This window comes from Melospiza melodia, chromosome 1, assembly GCF_035770615.1.
Source record: "Melospiza melodia melodia isolate bMelMel2 chromosome 1, bMelMel2.pri, whole genome shotgun sequence".
NCBI classification, from domain to species: Eukaryota; Metazoa; Chordata; class Aves; order Passeriformes; family Passerellidae; genus Melospiza; species Melospiza melodia.
This window is the reverse complement of record NC_086194.1, coordinates 35,763,861-35,789,107: the sequence shown is the minus strand read 5'-3', so window position 1 is coordinate 35,789,107 and position 25,247 is coordinate 35,763,861. Positions and strand designations below refer to the sequence as shown.

The window sequence follows — 25,247 nt, the reverse complement described above, 5'->3', positions numbered from 1 at the left end:
TTTCAGTAAAATAGAAATGTGTGCATGGGGATTACTCATTGGAGTGAAAAAAAAAAAAAAAGTGAAGGACTGAATCTTTGAATTAAGTTTTAACATTTCAAGATGAACTTTCTAAACATAGAATGAGAGCTGGGCTGCTCTGTAAACAAATACACAAATACACTCTGAACAGTATAAAGATAAATCAGCTTCCCTAGTCACTTTTGCATTTCTGTGAACCAGAGAGTACAAACAAAAGAGGAGGCCAGAAGGCTGCTGCTTGTTGTGAAATGTATAACATCCATTAAGTGCCTAATTTGCAAAAAGGAGCTGCTTTTGGAAATTGCTAGTCAGGAATGTCCTGCCATCAATGTCCTCCTTCACCCTGTTCATGCTGTGGGTGGTAATGTGAGGACTGACTTGTGCTGGCTTGCCTTTAGCCAACCACCTGCTCCTGTCCTGATACCCAGCTGGGAGACTGGCACGGCTGGAGCTGTGGGGAAGCCAGAGCTCCACCAAGTGTGAATGTGCTTGGGTTTGCTTCATCTCACAGTTGGGTCTGTTCCTATATGGCCTTCTGAGTTAAATTCAAATACACTAGCAAGGAAATGGTGAAGCCACTCACTGGGTTTCTGCACTTACTATCATTTTGCTTCAGCAGCTGCCTTTGTACTTTGGGTGACACCATCTCCCAAGGTGGCATTAGCTGTGTTGTCATAGCACTAAATCTAGGTTTTAGACACAACTGAGTCAAGTGTGCAAAACTGAACAGGTATTTTTATTGTGAAAAACAATTGTTGCTAAATAACTACCTCACAAGGAAAATGTAATTATAAAGATTCTTTTCCAGCCCCTGCTCTAATTTAATGAACAGGATTCTTCTGTACTGCTTTGCAGACACGAGCTGTTATTGAATTACTGTGTTAACTTGGGGTTGCTGTTTTACCTTTGCCCCACTCAGCAAAAGAGCTTTCAGACTTTTGAACTAGAAATTATATATTGAGTATTTCAACAGGAGAAGGGGGAATGGTTTTAAACTAAAAGAGGGTAGATCTAGGCTAGATAAAAGGAAGAAATTTTTTGTGGTAAGGATGGTGGGACAGTGGAACAGTTTGCCCCAAGAAATTGTGGATGCTCCTTCCCTATAAACATTCAAATTCAGGTTGGGTGGAGCTCTGAGCAACCTGGTTGAAATGCCCCTGCTTATTACAGGGGTTTGGACTATATGACCTATCTGACCGAAATTATTCCATTATTATCTCTGTCCTTCTAACTAGAATGGTGTTCATGAAAGAATTTGAGATTGATGGTATTTTAACTATATTCATTTTACCTTGTCTCATTGATGCAGTACCTGCCAACCAAAATTGAACAGGGCTGGGAAGAAGCTTTCTTTTTAAGAAGTATTCATTAATTCTTGCATAGAAAAAGGTTCATAAATTCTATTTACATAATAGTGTCATCAGCAGATTCCTCCACAGGCTTCTAAGAGTTCAAGTTTGGGCTGAAAAGGTCAAGCAGCAGCTCCTTGAACAGACATACTTTCCAGGCTATTCTTTTCATTATGTGTTGGTTGGCTTTTGGCATTTTTAGTTGCTGTGGTATCTACCACAAATAAAAAAAAAAAAAAAATAAGGAATAGCTGGAGAAGTTCATTGCTTGGCTGAGCAAGTTCTCAGGGTCTGGAGAGCACATGTTTGTCGGGTCTCTCATGCCAGAGTCCCCCTGCTACGTGACATGTTCCCTCCTCAGGATTCTCTCTGCCACAGGCACTGCTGCCAAGAGGCCAGAAGGAAGCTGTGTGTCCAGGTGTGCAGCCTTGCCATCCAGCCTGGAGCAGGGAATGTCACTCTGCTGTGCTGCCACCTGCCTGAGTCCAATCAGTAAGGCCACAGCTATTGTCCATTTTATTTCCAATGGACTTTGTCCTTCTCTTGTGAAACCACTGCCAACTTTGCCAGCAGGCTCAGCTGGCAAGGCCAACACCTCAAAATTAGAGGAAACAGAACACAGGACTTGCACTCTGACAAGGCCTGGCACTCACTGCCCTGTAATGAGAGCTCTCCACTAAAATCTAAACAGGGAATGGAACTACATATGAAGAAGAGGTCTCTTCAAATGAATATAAGTCCAAACATCTCATTTTGAGTTTTTGTGGGCGATGGTGTGTTTCCCACAGAAGAGGGTGTGCCCACAGAGCTTTCTTCTCTCATTGGCTGAGAGCCATTTCAGGTCAAACAGGATCAGAGTGATGGAGATGCTATGCTGAAGGAAAGGAGAACATTGACAAAAACTCCATTTTAATCAGGGCTGTCCACTGCAATAAGTGGATTAAAAAGTCTCTATTTAAGAATTGACTGCAAAGCTAACTTTATGTGTTTTTTATAACTCTGAAGCAGTCCTGGCTCTCTGTATCACCTCTGGCTACCTCTGATAGGTATAGAAGTATAGAAGGAGGGGAAAGATATTAGTCCTACTGCATGATCTTAGCTCTTTCTATTATTATTGGATTAATTATTTCCTTATCAAATAGAACTTGTTTTGTACTGGAAATTTCTACCGAAATTTTCAATTGCTTAAAGGCTGCAGGAGGATTTCAGCAGGATTTGAAATTATTCACTAGTTCTTTTGACTAGCTATTGTGTTGGTCACCTATTTTCAGAGGTGAATATTTTAATACAATCTTGACATTTTAACTTTTGAGCAATTTTTTCCAGCCTCCATGCAGGCTTCTGACATGGGGATTGCAGCTGAACGTTAATTTTGCATGCTTAGGGCTTGTGATGATAAACTTCCCAAGAGCTATTCCTTTCCCACTGAGATGCAGCATGCCAAGAGAACTAATGGCACTCACTTAATCCATGGTTATCTTGGTCAAAGAAGAAAGAGACCAAATTACTCTCTTCACTAAGAAAAGCCAAATACTAAAAAGTAACAGACAGTGGAACAAAGTGGATAAGATTAAATTGAAATAGAAAATATGTTATCCAAAATATTGCAGTACTGGAAAGAGATTTTAGAAAGCATTATGGTTATATTAAGCATTTCCTTTGGGGATAAAAATGTATAGGGCAGATGTGATTCTTCCCATTTAGCCATTACATTCAGAAAATTTTGTCAGTATGTTTGCAGTATGTTGAAAGTAACAGCCGAGACTGTTTAACCAGAATTGTGGAAATATCTCACTTTGCTCTTCAGTGGAATTAATACCCAGGGGAACATGTCACCATTTCTGTGAGTGAGAACTCTTCTCAAATGGGAAAAAAAAATCAATTCCATAATTAATCCAAAGTATTTTTCACATTTTTCTGGGGGAAACTATAAACAGTGGGCAAAGAAAATCATCTCCATCTGGGAGAGAGTAATGTTTTTCACAGCAAAGGGTGTACCTCTGATTTTCATGGAAACCACTGTCAGATTCCAGGCAGAGAGGAAGATGTCTCTGCTACTTATTCAGAGGGCACAAATTACTCTGTAAAGCCCTGCAGGTTGCAATAAGACACAGAAACCCCAAACTTTTGTACAGGTAGCAAGGGAACCTGATGGTTTTCAGAGAGGAGGAGGTTTATTTTCTTCACAGTGCGCTGTGTATTGTGTTGTCCATCTCCACCCCAGAGCTGATAGCATTTAATTCACCCCATCATGGCACTTGTATTGTTTCTTCCCCTCTTGCAGCCCATCACTGAACTCTGCAATCCTGCAATGTCTGGCAGTGTCAGAGATACTGTCATTTTCACTTAGATCCAAAACAATAACGTGTTTGTGGGTTCATGAAGCCCTTGTGGCATCCCTCACCCTGAGCTGCACTCTGTACACGAACGCAACACGCGTAGCTACCGGGGATGAGCAGATGGTAGGTCACTGCTCATCTCTCATTAAGGCAATTAGTGACCTGTAGGAGATGATCAATCAGGGATTTTATCCATCTCGATGTGCCAGTGCCTGGTTGCCTGTACTGAAGGATTCTGTTTACAGCCCAGTTCTTAATTTCTCCCATTCCTGCTCGTCATTATTATTATCCAAAGAGGCTTTTTGCTTCTGTTGGCAAAACCAGAATCCCCCATGCCTCAGTTTTAGCAGCTAATGTCCACAATAGGGGCAACTGATCCAGCACAGGAGTTAAATATAACTGTGTCTAGTGTAAGGAGAAGATTTAATGGGAAATGGTTGGCATTCCTTCTTCCTAAAGGCATGGAGAGGGAGGGGGAAGAGAGAGAGAGAGAGGGAGAGAGAGACGTACACAGACAGGCACACGCATCCCATAGTGAGGGCAGAGGCAGAGAGCAGGCAAGGCAGAGAGGGAGAGAGGGGAGAGAGAGAGCCCCAAAGCAGCCTTGTGCCTCTGAGCTGGGATCTGCCAGGGCACAGCCAGCATGTTGGTCCTCAGCCCGCTTTTCCCGGGATCTTACCTGCTGCTTTTCTTCTGCTTTGCTTTGCCTCAGACTGCGTACGCTGACAATGTCTTCTCATTTTCAGCAGGTAAATTGCTTTAAGTCATTACTTTTCCTCGCTTGGAGCACTCTGCACTCTGATTCTTGCACTTTCTGGTGATTGGGAACACAGGAGGAAAAAAACCCCTTCGAATTGCAGATCCCAGCTGAGGGATTTTGCATTGCAGATCTGCTCTGCCACAAGTCAGGACATTTTGTTGCTTGGTCGGTTTTGCTTTTTGCTTTATAATTTCTGGTTTTAAACCCCTCCCTTCCCTTTCCCATGAGAAATAATGGGCAAGATCCTCAGCTGTTCAAAAATGCTTTTTTTTCCATTGGCCTCTGTGGTGCTGTGCTAAGGCATGGATCTGGCCCAATTAGTTTATTACTTGCATGTCTGCATGTTTCTTTCTATTTTGGATGAGTTTAGGCAGAATACAGCAAGGGGAAGAAAATGAATCTCAATGTATATCTGCTTCTATAAATAAAGCCCTGACCTCAATGAGTGCTGCCGGAGCCCGGCTGGATGTTAGCAGAATAAACATCATCTGGCTCTGGCTATGACACTAACAAATACTCGGATGACTTACATAGCAAACAAGAGCCCAGTGCATGGAAAATCCCTGCTAGGCAAAGACAAAACAAATTAGTTGTCAGCTGAGCCAGGGCACTGGAAATCCCTCTTAATAGATTTTACAGTTTCAGCAGCAGGACTTCCCTTCAGTCACATTCTGTGTGAAGGAAGGGGAAAGGTGGCGACAGCTCTGACCCCATCTTCTTTGAGGAACTTCCACCAGTTTATGGCAAATTACTGTCTCCCACTTTCTGTCTCTTATTCAGTATCAATAGAGATGCTTCTAACTAATGTCCTGTGTTCCTTGTGTCAGATTTGAGATGGTTCCACTGAGGTTGGCAGGTCAGGGCCTGCTGTACCTATAGATCCTCCCCATGGCTTTCACAGTGATCAGAGGGCTGCGTATTTTAAGTCTGTACATAAAGTCAAACCTAGACATGGACTTAAAGGCACACAGCCTTTCTTGCTCTCAAATCCCTCTGCTCTACCCATGAAGCCAAATGGTTTACATTCAAGCTCTCTAAGATGCTGAAAAGCCTTTAAATTTGTTACCATTTCTTTTCGACTGGGATGTGCTTTTTCCGTAATGTTGAGGTTAGTTAACAATGAGGTACAGGAATCACCAGGATTTATTTTCCCTGATGTACTCCAAATTGCTTTGCAATAACATCAGACCTCAAAACTTGTTTTGAAGACCTTTGTGTTTCTTTGACACCTGCAGATGACACACAGGCAAGCACGAATGTGATGTTTCCCTTGCCTTCTCCTGTGCCTCACACTTGTGTGTCTACAGAAGGCATTTGAGTTGTCCTGTTAAATAATAGTTCAACAAATAACCTGCCCCTAAAAAGAGGAAAGACTTGTCTTCTCAGCTGAAACCATAGTAGAAGAGGTAAACATGAAGGAAAATGCCAGAGCCTATTCCTTGCAGTGGAGCATTTTCCAGAGGGCAGTCCTGGGCTCTTGTCTGCAAGATCCCATTGGGCAGATCCCCACTCCACAGTCTGCTCCATGGTGAAGTCCAACACTCTGCTCTTCTGGCCAAGACAACGAAAATCACCTTTATATCCAACAAGCTCTTAGTGAGGCTCCTGCCATGCATGAATTGTCAATGTTTTCTTGATAATATGTGGAAAAAATAGCAGTTGGCCAAAGATTCTGTCCTAATTCCATAGCCACAGGGCTGGATTGAGACATACCTATGTGTCATTATTACTTGCTAATCAGGGCTATTTGGTATTAAAAATATATAATAAGGTATGCCTTTAGAGCTTTGGTTGCATCTGCATTTTAAGAAACTTCTAAGAAAAAAACCAGTAAGTTCTGATTTTTCTGGTATAAATCTGACAGTGGGCACAGAAGATGAATTAATTCCGTTTACTCTGCAGGTGAATTAATTCTGCTTACATTCTCAGTTATTTTAGTGATTGCTCAAATGTTCTCTGACTGTCAGCTGAGTCAATTATTTGTATTCGGCACCAGGATGCAATTTCACATTTAAAGAATGAATTTCAACAGCGCACTTTCAAATTCTGGAACTAATCCCATTTAGCAGAGAGAATGTTCTTCAGTGATGGCTTGTCTTTCCTCTAGCTGGGAAAAAACATTCAGGTTTTTTTCAGGTGTGTCTGGAAACTTCTAGTCTAAACGTACTTTTATTTCTGTCCTCACACATCTTTGCATAGCAACAGGTCACAAATAAAAAGGCTTACAGGTCCCAAAGCAGTAACTAGAAAGCAAAGGGGAAACAGCCTGTAGGGTGGAAAAGTGTTTGTACAATAACTGGGGAAAGAGGAATAATCAGGGTCTTTGTTTTCTGCCAACTCCACCTTAGAGTCCCATCAGCCTCAAGCAACAGTGCATCCTTGTTTCTAGAAGTATTTTGAGGGTCATGTCAGATCCAAAGAGTTGAGTCTCATGGTGCTGAAGTGTCATTTCTGGAGAAAATGTTCCAGGGAGTGAAATTATAACATGTTACAAGTATTATAACATGTAATAAGAGCATCTAGCTGTGGTTCTTATGGCAGTGAAGACCCCAGGGTGGGTAGCTCGGCCCCTGGAGACAGCAGGTTATTTTCAGGGTAACCTGTCATACCCCACCCTTACACCACTTGTGTTTGTGGTGTCATTTACATCTATTTTTCAGAGCTCTGCCCTGCTGAGGTTCCTGAACTGCTGCACTCACATGATGAAGGCATGAGTTCTGTAGTCATTTTTAGTAGGGCTATATGAACCAGTCTGCACCTTGTAAGAACCAGCCTGAAGGAAGCCACCTTCCAAATTCAGGTAGTAGAAAGACTCCCTTCCTCCCCTTCTCCTTCCTTCTCCTCCCCTTTACTGCTCATCCAGGCCCATCAAGGTTTTGCAGAGAGATGGGACAGTATTTAAATTATCAGAAGCATCCAAAGAAAAAGAGCTGCATCTCAGTGCATCTTCTGGCCTTCTATGCATGCCACAGGTGCATCCCTTGATTCAGTTGGCTCCTACAGTCAATATTGATTCCTAGTCCTTTGGAAATATTATGGTGGATCAGTTTAAAAGAACTCAATGGGATATCAGAGCACTATTGGCAGTATCCCTCACACTTTCTTTGCCTTTGTCCTCTTATTTTCCTGAAGAAAACGAACTTTATATCTCACTGGGCATTAGGTTATCCCCTTTGACTCAGGAAGGTATAATATTTGCAGCCGGATTTCATGTGGTAGAGCTGCAGGAAAGAATTGAGTTTTTTTGTGAACTGACACTGTTGGAGCCGTGGTGATGGGCAAGGTGGGCTGGGAAGAGCAGGGTGGGGTGTGAAGGGTGTCACTGTGTGGGGTGACAGCCATGGCTGGGCAGCTCAGAGAAGGGACCTTGGGAGCCACTGGGGTGCTGTGCTGCGGGCAGGGGGCATTGAGCATTTGTGAGAGAAACAGCAGGAGAGAAAGACACGGAAACAAGGGATGATTCCTGACATTGGGGGAGTTGGGATCAGGGCTGTCTTTCTATAAAAGGAACATCTGACCCCATTATCAGGGTTTGGTTTTCTTTTCCCTGCAGGAATCCAAACTATTGTCATAATGGACAGCAAAGGTGTCAGGTGGATGTATTTTGTTTCTAAAGAGAGTAATTGTAAATATTTATTTGTGTAAAGTCACAAGAGAATGACTTATCAGAGTGTTTGCAAGAGAAAGGAAGTTGCAGAAGGAATTTAAAACAAGATGAAAAGTAGAAGCTTGAAGACTCTCAAAAGGCAGCAGCCAGAGCCTGCTGGGAAAACAGCCCAAAGGGTGACTAGCAAGCAGAAATATCAGACCAGGGAAGGAAGCCTGGCTCTGCTCTGTAAAGTCAGCATGGCCCAGGAGGTGCTGAGCATCCTGGTACCATTGGTCAGTGGGTTTCTCATGGAACAAACATAAGCAGGAAAGCTGGGGTTAGATTAAAATTCCTGATGGAAATGAGCCACTGGCAAAGACTACAGCTTAGAAGCAGGAAAGCAAAGTATCATTGGCCATGAGAGGGCAGTCACCCAGCTGTGGGGCTGGGCAGTCAAAGGTCCTGGGCCAGGATGTCTGAGAGCTTTCTGTCCTGTTTGTGATTCATATGAGCCTGAAAGGGAAACAAAATATTCTTTCAGTAGATTCTCTGTTTAGCTTCACAGAAGAAAATAACCTTGGGATTGGCTGGTTTAACTTGACAGCCCACATGGGAAGCTGGAAAGATAAGCCAAAAGAAGGAAGGTATATGGCTACCTTTCTAAGCTGATAAAGGCACAATTCCTGAGCAGCCTCTGGGGAAAGGCTTGGACTGGTAGCAAATTTACAACCTGGCCTGGTGTGGTTACTGTTGCTTCAAGCGAATGGGTCTTTAAATAAGCAGAGTTTTAAAACCTACCTGATTTGACTTTACCTGTATATTCTCCCCTGGCAGATATGACCTGTGAAAATCCCAGACTGGGTGTCCTGCTCTGGTCAATGTAGATGATACTCAGGAAAGAAACCACCTTAGGCCTCACAGAGCTTCTCTGGTGTGTGTGCTGTGCTGAGTAAGGTGAGAGCAGAGCAGCCACATGGCTGCACAGCCTGTCCTGACTCCGAGCCTGCATCCACCTTCTCCTCAGCAAGGGCAAAGGAAGGGAACCCTGATGTCATCCTCAGTAGCCAAGATTCCCCCAGAGATGCTCTGAAATTCACAGTAAAGCAGTGAGCAGGCGCCCACTTGATCCTGTGGGTAAGGGACAAGGAAAGGACATCAGAGGCAGTTCAGGAGCTTGGGCATTTGCCTTGCAGCAGTGAACACAAATCAGAAGAGGACATGGCCTCTAGTGAGGAAGCTGGAACCTGTTTGCAGCAAAGCTCCTTAAGTGCAGCCCTGGCCTTGCATGCAGGAGAAGGAAGAGGCTTCTGACATATTTATGGCATTACTGGTTGACAAGGTGCTTGTCTTGTCAAAAAAGGTTCACTGATAATGCAGATGAAGGGAAGGGGTTCAGTGAAATGCTGTTGAAGGAGAATATTGTGACATTCACTTGTTGGGTTGTGAAGAAGTCCTCCAGCTGCCAGGGACAGAGGCCAGTACAGGAGCTGAGGCAGTGCTTGCTTGGCTTTCCAGCAAAGGAAGCAGTAACTGATCTGCAGGTTTCTCCATAACCTCTGAGTGCTTCTGACAGGCAGCACTTCCCAAAGGGAACCTCAGCTGAAAGTGATCCATGGCTGACGTGGACATCCAGCTGCTCCAGGCTGTCCATGCTGCACCCTTGCCATGAATGAGGAGAGCACTGGCTGCACCCATGGGTATGGGACATGTTGGTCAATACCACACTTTCGTTATGAGCAGACTGAAAGGTGGAGGCTTAAATTCCAGCAAAGCAGAGCAAGCTGTTTCAAAATCAGATGTTTTCACTGAAAGGATAGAAGCTCACCAACGAGCAATCCAAAGTGCTGCAAAATCAGCTTAGTCCCCGTGTAGCTGTAGACGGATGGTGCTTGTAGCTCTCTGCCTTTGGTACAGACAGTTCATTTGTGGGCATGCCAACATTACCAAAGCCCTGCACAGGAGGGGAACAGTCTGTGGCTTCACATTTTAGCCTCCTTGCATTTGACAATCTATTTCCTATCAGACACTGAGGCTTCCCACGGGTGGGCTATTGGCACAGAAGCACCAGCAGTGCAACCGCAGCAAAAGAAACATCTAATATCAGTTAAAACCTTAGAAAAGTATCACTTGTGTTAAGAAAGGAGGACATTTGTGGTCACAATAGACCCTGCATCCCTGCAGTCTTTAACTCCTGGTGCAAGGGTGGTGTGTGGCTGCAGACTCAGCTGTGGTGCAGCACAACCAGGACACAGCTGGGAGATCTGTCTGGTGCTGCAGCTTAGAAGGTAGAAAAGAACAGGGCAAGACCTTCAAATCTGGGGGAATTGTTTGAGGAAGATCAGAAATAAACAAGAGAGGAAAAACTCTACAGGAATTAACTGACCCCAGCCTAGGTGTTCTACTTCTTCCTTTTTCATCTCCAGGGAATCACCCCTTTAATGGGAAGGAAATTGTGGGGACTCTTCCTGTAGTCACACAGCTGTGATGGTAAAAGAGCATTTGGGAAGACAAGGTGGATGTAGGAAAAGCACAGAGGAGAACTGAAATATTGTGGGGAAAAGAGGTCCACCACTTTCCTCAGGAACTAGCAAGAAGGTAATGGATAAATGTAGGCTTCTGGGGAGTGCACACAAGTAAAGGCAGTGCTACCATTTCAGTTTTCTTCTACCCAGGGAAGTGATTATGGAGTATTTTTACCAGCTTCTTGAAACTACAAAGTTTACCATTTTTTCCAATACAAAGTCAATACATAGTTGGGCTTTTGGTCAAAGGCAGAAGAACAAAGTTTTCTGGCCTGGGAATCTGTTGTGGCAAGGGAGTCATGAGGAATTAATCTAGTTGATGGCAACAGGCTTTCAAAGAAGAATTGAGAGGCTTTTCTCTGAAGTCTTTTTGAGCACACAGCAACACCCACAGTCTCATAGGGATTGTCTGGGACTGTCTGAGCATATGGTGGAACAACATCAAAGTCAAGTACATGTTTGATCTCTGCCAGCACTGACAGATTATGATCTTGCACTTGCAGAAGGGTGGAACTGGTGTCTCTCAGCTTTGTTGCTACTGATCTTACACAAAGTGGGAGAGGACTGTGTGGCACTGAATGACATACAGAAGTCTTTCAGGCCATCCTGCTTTAATCTTTCAGGCTTCAGGCTCTTCTACAGATTACAGTAAATTCTTAGGCTTTAATACTCAGAGTATTTATACTAATGCTCTGTGTGAAGAGCAGTTGAGTTTTATGATCTGGCTCATAAAATGAGATGAGATATTGTAATTCACCAGATGGTACTGTAATTGAGTTATCCCTGGACGTGGGGGACTTGCTTAACTTCTCTGTGCCTCAGTTTCTCATGCAATGGTGGGGAGTGCATAGAATTGTCAACATTGTTTAGCAGTGCCTCTGGAGCTCTGCAAGTGAAAGGCAATAGAAGGAAAATTGCACAGAATGGCCCTGTCATGGTTATTAGGATTTATAAGACATGGGTTTATTTTTCAAACCCGTTTTATAACCCACTGAAGTGTTACACCCATTAGATTTTACTGGGATTTTTCATTGTTTTGTGAAACAGAATGCAGAGCCAACACAAGCAAATCCTGCTCTCTCTCTCTCCCTCTCTGTACTGATCTCAGAATTTTCCTTCTGTAATCAGTCTGAGAGAACAGTGCATAATCTTCTGGCATCCGTGTTGTCCTCATACATGCCCATACACACAGATAAAATGTCCGAAATGTTACATACAGGGGTTAAAAGACCTCTCCTTTGCTAAAAAATCCCACAGGCCCCTTTTCTCTCCCACACCTTGCTGTGCCTGCAGTGTTTTTTAGGGCTGACCTCAGAGATGCAGCCACCCCTCTCTGCCAGCTCTCCCAGAGCTGCTGAGGGACGTGGGCCCAGTGTTAGGTGGGGATGGAGGACAGAGAGTCCTTGCTGCTGTGGCCAGGTGAATATCCAGTCCCATTGTCCAGGCAGAGTGCCAGGGATCATGCTGTTGTCAAGCTTTGGGAACACTGACTGATTTTTAAATACATTTATTTATTTATTTATTTATTTATTTCTGACAGCTTCTGTGTGCATCAGCTAGTGAAGTACTGCTGCTGCAGCCTGTGATTCTTCAGAGATTAAAAATGGGGCACTTTCAAATTTCTATGAGATTTTCTTGACTGTGCTAAATTAACATTTAGAACTTAGTGGTCTTTTTCAGCCTAAAGAACGTTATGGTTCTATTAAAAGAAACTTGCAAGGTTTCATCTGGATTTCTTAATTTTCTCAAATTAATTGAAATTATTTCTGATCTGCTTTGTTCTGTTTCTTAAAGAGTCTGAACTGAAGCCCATCTTAAGCAAAGGAAAATTAGTAGCAGGGCAGAGCTTAATCTGTATGTCTCATTTTGTAACTCCCATGGGAATTTCATGGGTCACCACCTCCTCCACACAGACACCATTACCTAAGCTTGATGTATTTCTTTGGCATATTTAATGTGGTTTATAGGAAAAGATATATTGCAGCCATCAACTATAAGGTTCAAGTTCAAAAATGTACTGAGAGATGTAGAAAATTCACTAACTTGACTGTTCAACCCAGCTCCAAACACAAGCTGTATTCTCATCTCTGCTTATATGACCTTAAAGCATACTTTGAGTCAAAAAGTTTCATAAAACACACTTTTAAAGAAGCATTGGTAATGCTGGCACTTATCTTTGGCATTTTGAAGGAGAGCTTAATACCTGCATCTGCTCTGTAGATAAAGGCACCTTTAACAAGTTCCTAAGCTTTCCTAACTAAAGAGGAAACTGTGCCCCGGTTGCTTGCAGTAGATGTCCAGACTGGAGCTGGGTGGCTGCAGCCTGTGGGGCTCTGCTGTCCTTGCAAGGAGGCTGAGAGGGGCCTGAATGAATGACAACAAAGCAGATGAAAGGCTCAGTTTCAGCTGGACAAGCCCACATTCATTAACTGGCTGCTCTGCCCAGCTGGTTTATGATTAATTCTGAGTGCCATCGGCGGGGGAGAAGCATCTGTGGTGGGTGTCAACACAGCCCTGCCTGTCACAGGCTGGGCAAGCCACCAGCCCTGCTCTCAGGGTGAGACTTTGGGTCGCAGCTCAGCTTCCCACCAGGGCTTGCTGGATCAATGCGGTCATAAATAGGAAGGGAAACACATGTTAAGTATCCTTTTCCTTTCTTGTCCTTTCCTCCTGGCGTTCAGCCTACAGCTTTGTGATTTTAGGAGGAAAGTCACTTTCATGGTTTATTTATGATTTTTGTTCAGTGAAATCTTGTAAATCTGACCTGAATCCAGCAGAATATTTTTGGTATTTCTGTTGCAGCTGTGGGGTTATGGATTTCTCTAGGATCTGGCCTAGGAGGCTTCACAGACCTCATATGAGCCCTGCTCCAGGGGACTCAGCCTGGGTGAAGGTTTCTCTCTGGCTCTGTGTTGTGCCAACTTGAGTAAGAGTTCCCAAATCCCAGCTATGGTCACAAGAAATCTGCAGCAGCAAAATGAAACATCACACCTTAGCTAAAGTATGTTCTTTCCTGAAGCTACCATTGGCAGTATATCCATAGATTTATAAAGTCACTTTCTGGAACTGGATTAACTCATAGCCTTGACCATAAAAATAAGCTGAGAATGTAAACATGTTCTATTTCAAAGGTGATTATTTAAATTTTTATGTTCTTTGAAAACAACTGCCTCTTGGACAAGTCCTAAAAGGATATTTTCACTTTGTCTTTTTTTCTTATTGAACATGTTCTTTGGCATTGGAGTTGTTGAAAGAGCAGCTTCCTACACGCATGCTCCGTGTGGGCAGGCTCTTCATATTTCACAGAAAACTATGGCAGTCCTATTCTTGGGCTGAGATTTTTTCCACTGATGGGGACTGGAGTATTCTGAAGCTGTGTTTAGCAAACAAAGCTAACCTGGAGCCTAAAAATACACATTGCATTTGCTAAGAGCCTGTGAGCCTGCCAAGGTAACCCTTTTGTGATATAAATCAAGGCAATACTGTAATAGTTGTACATCCTGGACCCATTGCAGTTACTGACAGAACCCATAGCAAAGAAATGTGGTACTCACTGGAAGATCAGATTACAGCAGTCCTACCTGCAGTCTCTTTGTGAATCATTGGGGTTTTTGCTCCTTCTGTTGCCCTATCACTTTTCATACCTGAGTGGGGAAAGTTTTTGGGTCTAGAATCGGTCTTGTCTTAAATATTTTCTTGAAAAATGCACCTTCCAGAGCAGAGCCAGGGTTACTGATGGAGCCCCTGAAATATTAACTACCCAAGTCATTACATAATTAATACCTGTCCTATGTAGCAATATCTTTACTATTAATGGTATGCAGTTACTTGGTATATAATAATAGTGTCTATTAGGATTTAGTATCTATCTATAGGAATAGCATCTATTAGTAATAGTGTCTAATAATATCTACAGTAATAGTATATATTGCTATTACTGGTAGTTAGATTTTGCTTGTCTCCTCACTGAGATCAGTGCATGCTACCACTGTTCGTACCAGTAAACCCAGAGTGGGCTTCAGCCTAACTTGTGTTACAGTAGCATAAAGACTGAAATGAGGGGCTTTTTTTTACCCTCTCACTTAGGTATAGTGTTTTTCACAATAAAGCTCTTCCACAGATTTTCAGGCTTTTCTTCTAAAAAGGAGAATCCAAATTTTTTATAACTCAGGACTGGAATTTACTCTTGAGTATGTGACAAGTATCATATCAGAACTATAGCTGTACATCTATATTTAATCTTATATTTGCAAAATATTTAAAGAACAACTTTTTTTTAAAAGTAGCAGTACAACTGCAGTAATGTAAATCTTTATTTCTGCACAAAAAGAATCGGCAGTAGAGATATCTTAGCCACTAAGCCACATCAGGCTAGTTTTGATATTCTTATTCTCACTGAATGACAATAATCCTTTTGAAATTTTAACTAAACCATGAAATGCAGTGATACTAAGAAAAATTATGTTGGAATGTGGCCTAAAATAAAGCTATAATCACACTTTATACCCTGTTAAATTACAAGTTGTCCATTACCTTAATATTGCACTATTTTGTCCAAATGCAATATGTTCAAATTCAATCCTGAAACACAGACAACCACAGAAGTTGTGTGTTAAAAATTGAAAAACTTGTTTACAGCTGCATAACAGTGACTGAATTCAGGTTAAGCCAATATAAAACTCAACTCTTAATATCTTGGTATTTTGTTACATGTAAGTGCTGGAGACAGGTGACTCCTACTTCTGTTACTTTTTAAAAGACATTGGCATTTTCAGTGCATATTTAAAGCTTTAAAATGAAAAAAATATACTTTTTTTTTTTTTTTAATAAATCTTCTGCCTTTTTCTTAAATTGAAGTTTTTGACTGAGTTTCAAACTTGTGAGGAAAAGTTGAAAAAGAGTCTTCATTATGGACCCTTCCAGAATTCAACTGATTCAGGTCTCAAAGATATCATCACAAATAGTATTTTAATAGAGAAAAAACATCTGGATGGCATGAACTACCCCTGAACGCACCTGAATCCCACTCCTCTGGGCAGCTCTTTTCTGTGCTTCAGGACTGAGAAAATGCCATCCCCATTAACATGGGGTGGTGGAACTGAGGTAATACATTTTCTGAGACATTTGAAAAACTAGAACTCTGTTCTTCCCTTACCTTGAGATGTGACTAATATCCAGCCTGCAATTGATTTGCACTCAAATCTAGCAATTTCATCAGGTTTGTCTTCCCAGAAACTTAATTTAGAGATTTTCTATTAATACCAGATACTTCAACATAGGCTTTTCTTCTTGGCTCCCTGCCCCCCTTCAATTCACAGACACCCATTCCAGCTGCCACTAGCCAGAGGAAGAAACCAACAGGCATAAATAAATATTTGCTATCCTTGGAAAAACCTTTGAGGAAGGTCCTCACTCTGATCAGAGATGTGTTTCCCAAGAAGTAAATAAGATTCAAAGGAAAAAATACTGTGTATAAATGCACCATCTTAACATCCTTCTTTGTGAATTTTGGTCAGAGCATATTTTGATGCAAGTTTACCTCTCAGACAACATTAAATACACTGCCAAACACAGCTGAGATCCTGTCTTACCAGTCAGTCAGTGACAAAGCTGTCAGCTAAGTTTGGCTTGTGGGGTATTTATTCTTAGGGATGATGCACAAATCAGAAATGCAGCAACCTGCTTGCAGCTCCAGAGGAAATACAAGTCAATGTGTTGTGGGACAGCTTCTCACTTCCCACTTAGCACAAAAATGCCTAAAGTGATTCAGTTCACAGGGAAGGTGATGGCCAACAGCACTGAGTGCTTTCCTGGTGGCAAGTGGGCTGTAGCAGGGACCAGAAGATGCTGTTTGTAACATCTTTTGGCTTTTGGAACAGAGGGTAGAGAAAACAATAAATGCCTGATTCATTTTCTGATGTGACCAATCTGGAATTTTCGAGATTCTGCCTGTGTCAGAGCCACATTTAGAGCTTAGAATTCTCCAAAGCCTTTGGCACAAAAAGAAACTTAGAGACTTTAGGGTTCACCAGGTTTCTTAAATCCCTGCTTGGATTACAGCCTTGTAATCAATGCCTACAGGATGTAGGACAGTGTTCTGTGAAATGGCAACTTCTCTTGTTCTGTAAGAAATGATTGTGCTGTTCAAGACCACAGATGGGTGTTTGTCTTGAACAGATCTGCCTTGTTTGGAACAGAAGAAGCAGCACTGCAGAGCACGCTGCCTCCTTGGCCCTCCTCCACCGCCCCTGCTCCCACCACCGTACTTCAGGCACAGCTGGAGCACTGTAAGTGTGGCTTTCACTTCTTTTACATGAGCTTTAATGACAAAGAATGCAGCATCCTCTCGAGCACTGCTTCATGGTGTCACTCAGCAAACCTGCCTGGCAGTGCTGATGTGGCTCTGTGAGGACAATCACACAGCATCCCAGACTGGGGCTTGAAGTAAATATCAAATGGATCAAAGAATGAAATAAGGCTGGATTTGTTCCTGCAGTTAATTCAATTAACTTTAAATATTTCCCTTACTCTGCATTGAAACCTTCTTAGAGTGAGGCAATCCTGAACCAGAGGAAATGGCAAAGAAGTAAACCAGTAAGGACAGAAAGGCAATTTTCCATCCTGCACAATGATTTCTGGGTATATGTCCTGTTCTGCATCACATTTGCCTTACCTAGTAGGTGAAATGAAGGTCCTGAAATCTTCCTGTGGAATCTACCCCCCACCATTTCATTTTGCAGAAACACATATGTGTTTGAGAGGCTGGTGTCAGTTTTCACTCACCCACCTATGCACAAACCTGTGATAAATGTCCACACACATATGCTGACATAAGCATGTGCAGGATACAATGGGAATAAGACATAGCAATTTGCCCAAGTACCCTTACTGCAGGTTCTGCTGACTACAACATATCCTCCATCCCAGCATAAAGAATTCTTCTTCCTACTCAGCAATTCCTGTTCCTTAATTTTAATATTCATTTACCATATGCAAACACTGCAATTATTGCTAGTGTTCTAAATAAATGATGATTAAATAGTAAATAATGTAAATAATTTAAATAATATCAACAATGTAAATAATAATGTAAATAAATAATAATGTAAATGATAAAAATAGTAAATTATGTAAATCATAATAATAGTAAATAATGATTAGTAAGATGCCAGGCAAGAAGTAACCCGAGAAAAAGTATGGTGTAAAATCCTCCATTGCCTTTTGATTGATCAGGATTGAACTCAGGCTGCTGCTCTCTCCAGGCCTCCCTCATTACCTCCCCTGCCTGTGCCTTGATTTCCACAGAAAGGAGATCCAAAGACAGGATCTCTTTGGGAATGTTGTGTGCTCCTTCAGTAAGAATGAGACTGGGACCAGGGTCTCTAGAGATCCCTTCAGGCAGCTTAGAGAGTAATCTGAGCAAAAATCCCCCTTCACACCATCTCCCCATGAAAACAAGATATGAAAAGCAGTTACAAGCAGGGTGGGAGCCATGTGAATTAAACCATGAGCAGTTTGTTCTTTGGAGCCCGTAGTCAGAGCTTTACTGGAAAATGGCCTTTTCTCTAGGAAGCTGAAGATCAGTTGTTTCGGTCCAGTGTTTCTGGCTCAGTGTTCATCTGTATTTCCAGGGGAGATCACTTTTGTCACAGGACATAAATAAAGCATTTCATTCATGAAAGCTTGATGTTGAAGCCAGAAGATCAGGCATTCATTGATCATGTAAGGCACTGGCTCTGATCTGCAGTGGATGGATGCCTGCGGGTCAGCGTCTTCTGGAGCGAAGTTCACGCTGCCTGTGCCCTCCCTGGCTGAAGTCTCTATTTTTAGAGCAAGATGCTATTCCTGGAGAGGAGCTGCTGCTGGCAAAGTGGGACAGAGAGGGCAGGGTCAGGTCTAAGAATAGGCCAGGGTCCCACGCTGGCTCAGAGGGGCAGCCCGGCTGCAATGGGCCTCAGGGAGAGGAAGAGGGGGAAGAGGGGGAAGAGAAGGAAGCATGGGGCAGGAGGCTATGCTGAAGTGCTAATGTTCAGGCATCCATGAAGATAACCTTGTGATAAGCCCCAGACTTCTCCCAAAGGGAGCAATAAAGCCTTTTGAGGCTGTACTCTATGGTGGCTGGAATTTTATGCATTTCTCCAACAGGCTACATGTGGCTGCATGTTCACTCATATGTTTGATGTTTCATAGAAGCTGGATATGGAAGAGCTGTGCCATGAGCTCCAGATAATACAGGCTTCCACTCTGCCTGAATTGCACTGCTCTGCAGGGCCTCCTGGCCCCCAGGTGAGTGAGGCATGTGTGATGAAACCACATCATTCTCTCACTTGCTCATAAGTCCTTACAAAGCTGTGAAACACATGGAAATGCTTTTCACCACCCAATAAGCATGCCAAGCTCTGGCTAAAATTCATTTTGATATGACTTTGCATAAATCATGTAGGCTTTTTACCCTATGTTCTCATCCCTGCCTCACACACTTCATTCCATTTCAAGTTCACCCTTCATTTTTGTGGAGTTTTACAGTGGGTAGCACCCATCAAAAATCACAGATGTGTCATCACTTCCTTCAGATGCTTCTTGTCAGTCTTTTCTTTGCTTTAGACTCTGTTCTCTTTTTTGTGAGGACAAGAGCCTGTGGAGTGGATGCACAAGGTAAGAAATGGACTGAGATGTTAGCAGATTACATCCCTGAGAAGGCAAACATCTACAGTAAAATCAGGGACAAGGAGGGGCTTAGCAGGGCCCTGGGGTGGGAGTCAGGAGGTGCAGGGTCTGCTAGCTTGACCTGCAATGTTTCTGCCTCTGACTTGCTGGATAACCTCAGACCAGTCTTTTTGACCTCACACCTCATTTTCTGCAATTTATTCTTTCAGAAATCTTCAGAGGAAGGTCAGAAATCTTAGAGTTGCATAGCAGTTTGAGTTGGAAGGGACCTTTAAAGGTCAGCAAGTAGAACCTCCCTACAATGAACAGAGACAATAAAACCATACCAGGTTGCTCAGAACCCCACCCAACCTGGCCCTTTTCTTCTGAGGAAATGAGCTGCCCCTAGAGGGAAGTTTTTTATGAACATCTCTGTATTGTTGAGAGGATCATCCGTTTGCCTTTCCATTCCAGTTCCCTCCAAAGAAAATGGAGAGTTTTCATGGAGAGGTACTTCCAGTTCCTGCTGGGGCAGTCCCAGTCCATGTGCTGTGCCTGGTGCCTTGGGACAATGAGCTTCCTCAACCCCCCTGGGTGCCAGTTTATTGCCATACAGCCCAGACACAGCTCAGGCCCTGCGCTCAGCAAAGCTGTGGCTGAGGCTTTGGCAGCCTGAGAAGCTAACAAGCACCCAAACACTATTTAAAAAGTATGGAAAACACATCAAAGTGAAGGCTCAGTTATGTGGCAAAAAGCTTAGCTTTAATTATTTATAAGTCAGTACTTCAGAAGATAATTGAAGAGTATAGAAGTTTCAAGGTGAAAGCCACGAAGTCTTTTTATAGAATCATAGAATGGTTTGGGTTGGAAGAGATCACCTAGTTCCAACTCCCCATGAACTTTGTATTTATTGTTTTGCCATTTTGTCTTTGCTGAGATACAGGGTGAAGAAGATTAATTTAGCTTATGAGAGTGGAAAAGTGTGGCCAGAAGTGATGCCTCGTGTTTGCCTAGTTCTGTCTTGAGGAAAGTCTCCTCTGCATTATGAAACAGCCCTGCAGTGTGATTGGCCATGATCCAGATTGCTGTTCATATGAAAAATACACTTGTTATTTCAGTCTTTGCTAGACTGTTAAAAAAAAAATCCTCTTGATAGTCTCTCTGACTTAAATTGCAAGAAAGTAATTTTAATTCTATTGTTCTACAAGATCCATTGCTATAAATAATATTAATCTTGCTACCAAATGACCTATGATGCCTCCAAAAACATTTTTAAATAGAGCAGGCTGGCAGGTTTTATCATAACAGCAGACAGTAGGATGGGTATAACATGGCTTTGGAATTTTTAATTACAAACTACAGTACTGTGCCTTGTACAGGGACAATATTAGAACCCGCAGTCTTTTGGGAAATACTTTGTGACAATGGCCACCTGCAAAGAAATACTACCATTACAAAGACATCTAGTAATTACTTTGAATTCTTCTGTAGCTTGTAGGGCTTTCAGATGAGTTGTAAAAGTTCATACTGTTGACTCATAGATGAATTTTAATAAATTTTCATAAGAAGGAGAATTAGATTTGTAATGGTATAACTTTGAGTGTAATTCCTCCCATGTGTATCCTAAGATAAAAAGAAATAAATAAGATTAAATTTGGTTCTAACTCTAAGAGGGTGCATTGATTTTCATTACTGAAAACCTAAAATAACTCTACTGACTAAAGTAGTTGGAGTAACTTGTGTCTGAGGATAAATTTTGCTCCTATTCATGTACAATTTGATCACATTTTGGACAGTATAAGACAGGCAGGATCCAAATCTGGAGTAAGTGATTTTTACAGTGAATCTGATGCTTCTCTGATGCAGGCTCATGGGATTATTTTCCTTAGACATCTGAAAGTAAAAGATGATCTGCAAACCAAAGCCTTCTAGAAACAAATCTCTTTTCTGGTGTTTTTTTCTGAGAAAAGTGTTCAAGGTCTCCCTGGATTAAGAAGTCTCCTGAAAATAGAATCAGCCTTGTTTGACAGAAAGAAATATTTTCAGAATTCAGAAATGGTGTCAATCTTCCATGTCCATGCCATCCTGCAGAGCCCATCCCATATGTTTTATGCTACTTCCCTTACCACCCCTTGGGCTGACCTCTTTTTCCAGCTGATGTGGTGTCTCCATGTCATGGTTGCTAATTCTTCAGGACTTTGATAACTTCTCATCTTTCATTTGCCCCAGGCTTGTTTTTCTTGCAGGTTCTCCTCATTTATGAGTTTCCCCTGCCCTTCCCATTCCCACTTCAGTCCAACTCTCCATCCTGCTGTTCAGCAGTGGCACAGACCTGGGGTTTGGAGCCACATTCAAACACAACACCCAACACCTGAGGTCCCAGGAGACATATACAGGGTCTAGGGCTGATGGAACACAAACATCTCACTAATGCAGTTTAATAATAATGTTAATTAATAGTGTTAATAGTGTTCATGTTCCTCCCTAGGGTCCACAAGGAATTCCTGGTATAATGGGACCAAAAGGGGAGAAAGTAAGTGTCTTGGAGTTTGATGTGGTTTTGAGGAGCAAAGAAGCAGGGGAGGATGTTCACTTTTTTCTTTGTCTGTTTAGTGAATGATGGGCCTTATAAATGGAAGGTTTGGCTTTAATTTGAATGTAAAGCTTTGAATTGGCTTGAAGCTATAATTTCAGACTTAGTCTTTCTGTGTTATTTTCAGTCTTGAAGTATAATAGTCTTCCTTTGTGACCTATGTTTAAGGTATGCTTTGAGAAAGCATCTCAGGGGCAAAACTCATCAGTTTTACTGACCCAAAGGCCTTTGAGCTCCCCATCCCTCCTGGAGAACATCAGGAGCAGAGCTCTCCCCTGCAGTGTGAATTGTATGGGACAGCTCAGGTATTAAAGGTGGCCTATATGTTATGTTTTTAGATGTGCAATGATTTGTTCCATAATGATGCCAAAGAGCCTTACAGCTGAAGATGAGCAGCTAATTGTGTGATTTTTATACAAGGAGTTGATTGTAGATTTAGGGCTGAGAACACAGGAAAGACCAAGGAGCTCTAATACAGTAATTCTTCTCATTTTACCTCTGTAAGCACAGTTTTGAACACAAAAATATTCACACTGTTTTGTTTGGTGGTATTTGGTTTTTTAGGGGAGGGGATTGTGGGTTTGCATGTTTGTTTGTTTGTTTGTTTGTTTGTTTGTTTTAATATAAATGCATTCATGCATTGACTTGAGAGCCACTGTGCTTCATGTGGTGACTGCAAGACTGACAAATTCCTTTCTCTGGCAGGGGGAGATTGGCAGGCCTGGAAGAAAGGTATGAATAAAGGTGCTGTCTCAGAATCCCATCCAATATTTAATAGCAGATGCCAGAGAGGGGTGCAGACAACAGTTCAATAAAATTTAGCTAATGTTGAAGTTTAGCCTGTTAGTGCTTCTCTCACTGGTACCCAGAGTGGATGATAGGCATCTCTGGCTGCAGGGCTGGAGAGCTGCCCCAGCTGGCTTGAATTTGACAAATTCCCTGAGAAAAAGCACGGAGAGAAGCCAAAGACTGGGAAAAAAGAAAAATGGAAAGAGTGGGACATTACCTGAAGTGTCTGTGTGGACAATGGGAAGCAGATTATTGGAGTTATTATAAAAGATATACCAAAAAAAAACCCAAAACAAAATCAAAATTTTTACTCATCCAAAGTCTAAACAAGGCTCAGCCAGATACCCCTGAAGGAGGAACAACCATTGATGATTACCCTTCCAGAGCTCTGGCACCAATGCAATATGCTGGCTACAATCCTATGCTTGGGGACATATGATCTGTGATATATTGTCAAAAATATGTGCCCCTACATGTGATGAAACAGAATATGTTATCTCAGTCACTTAGTACATCCATTTAATGTAATTAACTTTAAAGAAGACAGAAATGCAGGATGAAATCAGAGATATGCAGGGGGTGGTCACTAACTAGGAAAAGAAGTACCCTTCTAATAATATACCATGGATTTTGACACCTTTCTAATAATATACCAAGGATTTTGACACCAGCTACCAATCAGTAATTCAAATAAATATAAACCATATAAACAGAAGAGACAAATTTCTTAATCTATTTTCAAATGCCCTACAGTAAACAAAAATATTAATAATATAAATTAAAGGGTTCAAAACAGCAATGTCTTTGAGAGAATGACACACCAACCTACAAAAAAGTGCTAAAGTTTAAACACAGTACATCAACACTTACTCTTCTCACAAATACAAGTAGGTTCTGAAAGAGAAGTCACTCATGTTGGAAATAAAACTGTACAACTCTTGTTAAAAGCTTCTGGCCCACAAGAGTTCACTCTTGGCCCTGAAAGTCATGATGACATTTCTGACATCATATTGCGAAGCAGTGTAATGCAGTGGAAGAGCCTTAATCTGCAGCATTTTAGGAAATATTCAAAGAGTGATTTACAAGCAGCAATTAAAACAGATAAATAACTGTATGTACTGATGTAGTTATCGGTAGTCATATAGTAATTAATAATGAGCAAATACAGCTATCAATGTAGGAATGTTCAGAATAAGGACCACAGTAACAGGAATAGTTAGTTAAAGATTTGGTTCTGCTCTCAATATAAATTGGATTTGTATGGATATGAGTACACACAGGTCTTTTTATGCCGTGTCTGCAGCAGTGAGCTGTGCAGGAGCGGTGTTTTTATGAATCATTGTAATTGGTGTTTTTATGAATCATTGTAATCAGTGTTTTTATGAACCATTGTAATCAGTATTTTCCGTTCAAGGGCAGACCAGGTCCCCCGGGTGTCCCTGGGATGCCAGGACCAGTAGGATGGCCTGGACCTGTGGGACAGAAGGTAAGACTGAAATCCATGTGGAACAAACTGCTCAACATCACCATCTGAACGGAAAGGTTGTCTCGGGAAATCTCTAAACAGCTACCTGCAGGAAGCTGGGAAGCTGTAGCAGTGAAAGGACACTCTGTGCTTGTCCCCTTTCTTACCCTGCTCTGCAGTCTAGGGTTAGGTTACTCCACCTTCAGTCCAGGCCCTGCAGCACTTCTTACAAGGATTAAAGGGAAATTGAAGTTATTACAATGAAGATTCACTGATGTCTCACAGTCACACAAATCAGTGTTTCTAAACTGCTTGCCATCGTTATGACTGTTCTTTATGAGGATCCCTTTGCCTGAAGATGTACTGTGAGCTCATGATCAGAGGGAAAATACCAGGCTGATATCAAGGGAAAGAGATGACAAACCATGACAATGGTTAATCACATCTTTGAAGTCCATTCTCATACAAACAAATATTAATTCCTGTTATTTTTAATAATCAACAGCAGAAGAAATGACAGGATGTGCTTTGCTACTGCAAAGTGGCTGTTTCACCTGTATTGGTTATAAAAAAACTTCAGGACAGTAAGCACTGGCTTAAGCAAAAGGTATAATAGCTCTTCATAGGAGCTGTGGTTTGTGGAGCTTCTACAGGGACTTTTGAGACAACGTGCTTTCCTTCAATCCAGGTTGCATTAGGCTAAAGGACTGCACACAATGCCTAGATTGAAAATGCTTTTTCTGGTAAATCTTTCACTCTTCCTTTGCTCTATGAAGGTTGCTGCCCCCACCTCAGAGGATGTGATGCATTAGGTCTTGATACTGCAAGAATAGTAAGAGCTGACTTGTGAATTTAAGCCACATCTGGGAAGCAGATTTTCAAGCTCTTCCCAGCCATGTTAGATGAAGAACATCATATTATAGTATGTGGGAATGTAGGCAAGCAGCAAGAGAAATCCATGTTCACTTTGAGCTGTGAGATGGGAAATGGTTCCCCCCACAAACACATTGTGTGCTATGATTTCCCACAGCAGGAGCAGAGAGGGCAGAGAAAAGGCTCAATCAACTCCTTCCTTCATAGTCTTAGTGAAGGAAGAGAGGAAAGCAGAGAGAAAACTCATACACTCAATCTTCTTCTTGTATAGGTGTTAGTTTTATTTATGTGGTCTTCCTAA

General features: G+C 42.0%; 2 protein-coding genes across 5 annotated transcripts in view; one reads left to right on the top strand and one right to left on the bottom strand.

Moving 5' to 3' along the window:
* Positions 1 to 4,929, bottom strand: part of BTD (biotinidase) — a 39,920-nt gene extending 34,991 nt beyond the window's left edge. Inside the window, exons 1-2 of the mRNA XM_063153855.1 lie at positions 4,907 to 4,929; positions 4,389 to 4,523 (exon numbers count right to left, since the gene is read on the bottom strand). The gene's annotated coding sequence lies outside the window, so the exon portion shown is untranslated. The remainder of the gene's footprint in view (positions 1 to 4,388; positions 4,524 to 4,906) is intronic.
* Positions 4,257 to 25,247, top strand: part of COLQ (collagen like tail subunit of asymmetric acetylcholinesterase) — a 41,886-nt gene continuing 20,895 nt past the window's right edge. For 2 of the 4 annotated variants that reach the window (XM_063153926.1, XM_063153906.1), the window contains exons 1-6: positions 4,257 to 4,458; positions 16,758 to 16,867; positions 18,771 to 18,866; positions 21,715 to 21,759; positions 22,525 to 22,551; positions 24,028 to 24,094. In XM_063153926.1, the coding sequence (XP_063009996.1) occupies positions 4,353 to 4,458; positions 16,758 to 16,867; positions 18,771 to 18,866; positions 21,715 to 21,759; positions 22,525 to 22,551; positions 24,028 to 24,094 (451 nt within the window). In that variant the 5' untranslated portion in view covers positions 4,257 to 4,352. Of the gene's footprint in view, positions 4,459 to 7,132; positions 7,270 to 16,757; positions 16,868 to 18,770; positions 18,867 to 21,714; positions 21,760 to 22,524; positions 22,552 to 24,022; positions 24,095 to 25,247 lie in introns of those variants that run through there. The other 2 variants (XM_063153935.1, XM_063153916.1) reach the window with 2 other exon arrangements.